This window comes from Lithobates pipiens, unplaced genomic scaffold (genome assembly GCF_037356315.1).
Source record: "Lithobates pipiens isolate NorthernLeopardFrog02 unplaced genomic scaffold, aLitPip1_a1.2 Scaffold_8, whole genome shotgun sequence".
Taxonomy (NCBI): Eukaryota; Metazoa; Chordata; class Amphibia; order Anura; family Ranidae; genus Lithobates; species Lithobates pipiens.
This window is the reverse complement of record NW_027507903.1, coordinates 147,533,613-147,539,960: the sequence shown is the minus strand read 5'-3', so window position 1 is coordinate 147,539,960 and position 6,348 is coordinate 147,533,613. Positions and strand designations below refer to the sequence as shown.

The 6,348-nt window shown below is 45.0% G+C and overlaps 1 protein-coding gene across 1 annotated transcript in view; it reads right to left on the bottom strand.

The window, feature by feature from the left end:
• Positions 1-6,348, bottom strand: part of COPG2 (coat protein complex I subunit gamma 2) — a 77,398-nt gene that overhangs the window by 8,803 nt on the left and 62,247 nt on the right. Inside the window, exons 17-18 of the mRNA XM_077472178.1 lie at positions 2,994-3,119; positions 1,074-1,139 (exon numbers count right to left, since the gene is read on the bottom strand). Of these exons, the coding sequence (XP_077328304.1) occupies positions 1,074-1,139; positions 2,994-3,119 (192 nt within the window). The remainder of the gene's footprint in view (positions 1-1,073; positions 1,140-2,993; positions 3,120-6,348) is intronic.

Below are 6,348 nucleotides of genomic sequence, written 5' to 3'. Positions count from 1 at the left end.
GTCCTGCCTCCTATGATAGATAGAACAGTCGTCTAATGACAGCCCAGGAGACAGAACTTCCTATTACAGATGCCGCCGAGCAAACAGGAGATTCTCCTGTATGTAATCTGATGGCACTCGTCCCTGCCCCCTTCCTGTCCCCTCTGAGACAGATAAATACGGTATGGGGGCCACAAAAGAGATTATATATATATATATATATATATATATATATATATATATATATACACATATATATATATATATACACATACATATATACATACAAAATTACCAGGGGGGTCCATTTTAAAACAGAACGTGGGCCACAACTGGCCCACGGGCCAGACTTTGGTCATGCCTGGTGTAAAAATGTTCCTGACACTTTCCAGGTACTTGCACAACACAAATGCTGTCACAAGAACGTGCTTACAGGAAGGGGGAGCAGAGAGAAACTGTGCTGCTGCTCCTTAACTGTCAATCCAGCAGATGAGCTAGGGAGGGAACAGCCATAAAGGATATAAAATGCACTTTCTGCACACCAAACTCAGATATTAGCTTGTAAAAGTAGCAGTGACATCATCTCCGTACATGGCATAACCTGTACAGAGAGAAGAGCTGTGGGAGGGGCTCAGCAGCTCCTCCAATTACAGGCTGCCTGCTGAAAACTACAGGAGGAGGGGCAAAGACAACACTGGCCACCCTGCACTAGGAGAGAGCGCAGCAGTGACCCTATTCTGTTATAGGAAATTCATAGAGGCAAAGTTTCACATTGGATTACTGCACAGTTCTGGAATGATACACACAGCACCCCAAGATTCAAGTAAGAATACACATGCCTCTTGTATATAGACAATATTTGCTAATCCCGGAGTCCAGCTTTAACAGAAAGTGGTATCACTTTCCTGGTTATGCCGTGTCAAAGATCTTTTGCCAGGTAAAAGAGTTTGTTCATAACCTACTATGTATAAATTTGTTCAGAATTCAGCCGTACCAGTTCACAATAAAAAAGAAAAACTATCAAACCTCTGTTAGGAATATAAAATAAAAATGATTATCACAGTTATTTGAGGAGTGAGAATTTGTAGGTTTACCTTGAAATATGTCTTGTCGAGCAGGTGCTGCTTTAACATGTTGCTTGGTGGCCACTGGAGTAAGATCTAGCATAGAGCAAAACTTAATGAGGAAAACTTGTGTGAAATAACACTACATTTAATGGAGATTAAATTACATGTAAACATTTCGTAATCCTAAAGAGATTTATTTTTTATTTTTGAGACAAACAGATCAGATGAGCATCATACAAGACTGTATGTCATTTCACTATGGTAATGAATACTACATGCTTGCTCTTTAAAGACTTTATGCGTCGGCACATACAGTGCATCGGGAAAGTATTCACAGCGCATCACTTTTTCCACATTTTGTTATGTTATAGCCTTATTCCAAAATGGATTCAATACATTGGAGCTTGGACAGACTCAAATGCTGCCAGGAGGAGGGTGGCCCAGGACAGTAGATTGGGAAGCCTGGGGGATGTTAATCTCCTTACTTTGTTAGGGCCTGTGTAAATAGGCTTCTGTTAATGCACACGTTTGATATCAGTTTGAGCCTGGGTTCACACTGTAGCGATGTGGGAACCAGAATGAACCCAGCACCGATTCCCTCATCGCATCTCTCCCACAGGCACAATGCCTTCTGTGAAACACTTTGGGGGTCAATACAACATTAATGACATCCCCAGATCGGTTCACAGATCGCATTGCAAACTGTGGATTCGGACAAGAATCAGATCTGAACACCCATCCGATGCGATTCCAGTGCCGGAAAAAAAGTCCCTGCACCTTTCTTGTGTGAATCCAATGCAATTTCAGCCACATAACCGTATGGCTAAACTCGCATTGCACAGACATCGCATGTGATTGGCACCGCATTGCGTGTGCGAATCAAATGCGATGTCTGTGTTCGCTACAGTGTGAACTCGGGCTGAAACACTTAAGAATTCAATGACAGGTGCATTTTACCTCCTTGTGACTGCTTCAAACAGTGTTTGTATTGCCATAGGTTTTGCATTCCCATAAAGTCTGAAGCAAAAGCGCTTACTTTGCGTAGACTAATGGTGCCCCATAAGGCTCGGTTCACACTGGTGCGATGGGGGAACCACCGCGATTCCTGTGCCGGTACCCGCATGGCATCTGAATAGCAGGCAGTTCACACCGACATCTGCAAAACGCTGCGGGTGTTGATAAAGAGTTAATGAGAAGGAAGTTTCACCAGCACACCAGGATCTCCAAAATTGGGTCCAAAACTTTAATCACATAGCATCAAAAAATAAATGGAAGCAACCAGTCACTAGTCAGTGCAAAGAGGAAATAACCCCCAGTCCACCCCCTGACATCCAATGGCATCATAGGCTAAGGATTGGTGAATGGTCCTTTAAATAGTGGACTATTTATATCACAATTTGTCATATGCCTGATGAAGGGGTCCTGCGTAGCTCTGAAAACGTATGTGATTAAAGTTTTGGACACAATTTTGGAGATCCTGGCGTGTTGGTGACACTTCCTTCTCATGATTTCAGTCGGTTTCAGCCGCTGGTCATTTCAGCACCAATCTAAGATACAGCCGTTTGTGCAGGTACATGTGCGTTGGGAGTATTGCATTGGAAATATAAAGTAAGACCCCCAAATCGGTGTGCAGAATGCTGTGCGAACTATGGGATTGAATTGCATGGGTCTGAACACCCATGCGTTCAGATTCCACTGCGGACCAAAAAAAAAAAAAAAAAAAAGGGTCCTGCACCATTTTGGTGTGAATGCAATTTCAGTCATATAAACTGTATGGCTGAATTTGAATTACACAGACATCGCATGTGATCTGCAGAGCAAATCACTTGTGATGTCTGGCATTGAATAAGTGTGAACCAAGCGGTAAGGTGCTCTTAATCTGTACATTGTTCTTGTGTAACAGCTTAGGGTACAAACTTTTTTCATCAAGGACCTAAAGGCATTTACCTGCTTTCTGCTCCAAGAAAGGCAAAGTGGAGAGTGGGACAGATTTCATGTCAAATGGTTTCTCTGTTGGCTCCAGTGTATACTGATGCAAGGCTTTCTCTAGTCCCAGCACAGAAACTGTAAGACCTGCAAAACACAAATTTATAAAACAGGCGCAGCCCACTACAGCAATAATAAAGCAAAATAAGTTAAAAATAAATAAATAGGTGAAAGTGACCGGTAAGTGTACTATAGAAAGATTATAAAATAAAAAATAAAAATAAATACTCTGACTTCATACCCTCTGGCAACTGCATAGATCTTCCCTGCAACACAAAGTCGCTCTACCTGTCTGCGATTTCCCACCTGACTCATACTCTCTGGTAATTGCATGGACTCCACTCTTCTCTTAACCGCTTCCTGACCAGCGCACACCAATATACGTCAGAAGAATGGCGCTAGTGGGCAAAAGGACGTACAGGTACGTCCCCTTTAAGAAGTGGTGCTGCCGGAGCCCTCCGTGTTCTCCGTGACTGTGGGTCCTGCGGACATCGAGTCCACGGTCACCAAGAGCAGTGATCGCTGTCATGTGTGTTGTAGCCCCTGCCCCCCCCCCAGTTAGGCTGCTTGTGTAGCGCCTGAAAAAAACCGGCCCCTTTAACTCCAGTGTGAAAGCCGGCAGGACAGTGAAAAAAAGTCCTGCTAGCCGCATCTTTGGAGCGGTGAAGGAGCGGTGTATTCACCGCTCCTAAACCGCTCCTACCCATTGAAATCAATGGGACAGCGCGGCAATACCGCCGGCAAAGCGCCGCTGCAGCGGCGCTTTGCGGGCGGGTTTAACCCTTTTTCGGCCGCTAGCGGGGGTTAAAACCACCCCGCTAGCGCCCACATTTTGTAGACGCTATAACTTTTGCGCAAATCAATCAATATATGCTTATTACGATTTTATTTTTACCAGAAATATGTAGAATACATATTGGCCTAAACTGAGGAACAAAAAATAAATAAATATATACACACACACACATATATATATATATATATATATATATTGTAAGGGATCTTCCCGGGGTAGGGTGTGTTTGGACACAGTTCACAGCAGACTTGGAATTTGATAAAGCAGATCTTGGCGTTTATTCGTGGTACAAACAGTCCAGCAAACAAAATATACAGCAACACCGTGCTTTCTAAGTACAACAAAAATAAAAGTCCTAGCCCGGCTGGGCGCTTACTAACAGGTTCTGCTCACCTATCTGACACTTACAAACACAGCGTCTTTCGCCTGGATATCGCAGGGTGAGTTTTAGCTCCAGCAGTGGCTGTGCTTGCAGCTTCCTTCAACACACAGATTGTTCATTCCCTGGCTGAGAAGCAATCACCTGCAGACCCTACAGAGCCTTTAGCTTCCCAGGCTAATTAGGATCCAAGCTCACCTGATCCCAAACCCAGAACTGGATCGGGGGATGTGGAATGACAGGTCCCTCTACCAAACCTACCTGCCATTCCATATAAACCCAGGCCCGGCAAAATTAAATAACAACTCAGCAGCATATCGCTGCTGAGAAACTGATCCATCCTGGATTTACCATCTCACACTGTGTAGCAACCTAGGTGAGATGTACACCCCCTCGATCACTTCTCCAGTGACATGTCTACATATCCCCCCCCCTCTTTTTCAGACCGGAGGGCTGAGCCTTTTGTCCCCACAGACAACTTACCCTTGACAATGCGTCAGCATTTGCCTGTAATTTCCCTGGCCTGTGTTCCACAGTGAAATTAAAGTTTTGTAGGGAGAGAAACCATCTAGTCACTCTTGCATTTCTCTCCTTGTTTAACTTCATCCATGTTAGGGGGGCATGGTCTGTCACCAACTTGAATTTCCTGCCTAGCAAGTAATACTTTAAAGATTCTAGGGCCCACTTCACTGCCAAACATTCTCGCTCCACAATGGCATAATTTTTCTCGGCCGGGGTTAGTTTTCTACTCAAGTACGTCACCGGATGCTCCTCACCATTCACTACTTGTGAGAGTACTGCACCTAAGCCTGTGCTAGAGGCATCTGTCTGGACCAGAAATTCTCGCCTGAAATCGGGGGTGACTAACACAGGTGGTTGGCACAAGGCAGACTTAAGGCTTTGGAAAGCCTCCTCGGCCTCTGGGGTCCACGTGACCATTGCTGTCTTTCCGCCCTTTGTCAAGTCAGTTAGCGGAGCAGCAACTGAGGCAAAGTTCGGCACAAATCTACGGTAATAACCCGTAATACCCAGGAAAGCTCTAACCTGTTTCCTTGTCAGGGGTCTAGGCCAATTCTGTATTGCCTCAATTTTATTTAGCTGTGGCCTAACCAATCCTCTTCCAACAATGTAGCCCAGATATTTGGCCTCTTCTAGGGCTAGAGCACACTTCTCGGCATTTATGGTCAACCCTGCATCACTTATGGCATCCAACACCGCCTGTACCTTACAGAGGTGACTTTCCCAATCAGGGCTAAAAATTACCACATCATCGAGGTAGGCGGCTGAGTAATCACGATGTGGTCGCAGAATCAAGTCCATCAACCTCTGGAAAGTTGCAGGCGCTCCATGTAACCCGAACGGCATCACTACATACTGGAATAGCCCATCAGGGGTGGAGAAAGCAGTTTTCTCTTTAGCCTCGTCAGAAAGTGGAATCTGCCAATAGCCCTTTGTGAGATCGAGGGTGGTTATGTACCTGGCGTTACCCAACTTCTCAATCAACTCATCTACCCTGGGCATAGGATACGCATCGAACTTGGAGATCTCATTCAACTTTCTGAAATCGTTACAGAACCTCCAAGTTCCATTGGGCTTTGGGATTAGCACAATTGGGCTGGACCATTCACTCTGTGACACCTCAATTACCCCCAGAGCAAGCATACGTTTTACCTCGGCAGATACGGCTTCCCTACGTGCCTCGGGTATCCTATAGGGCTTAAGGTTTACTCTGCTTCTAGGCTCAGTTTCAATGTGATGATGGATGAGGTGTGTACGCCCTGGGAGGTCAGAGAACTTGTTTTTGTTTTTCTGTAGAAATTCCTGAGCCTCCTGTTTCTGTGACACTGATAGAGTATCACCTACCTTGACTGGAGGGATTGGTTGTGACAAATTATTAACAGTATTTGTCGCCCCCAAGGATTCCCTGTCTTTCCAGGGCTTGATCAAGTTTATGTGATAAACTTGGAAAGGCTTCCTTCTACCTGGTTGGTGCACCTTGTAGTTCACCTCACTGATCTTTTCAACAATTTCATAAGGACCTTGCCACTTCGCCAAGAATTTACTCTCAACAGTGGGGACTAGTATAAGGACCCTATCGCCTGGGTTGAATGTCCTGATTCTTGCGGACCGGTTGTAAATTC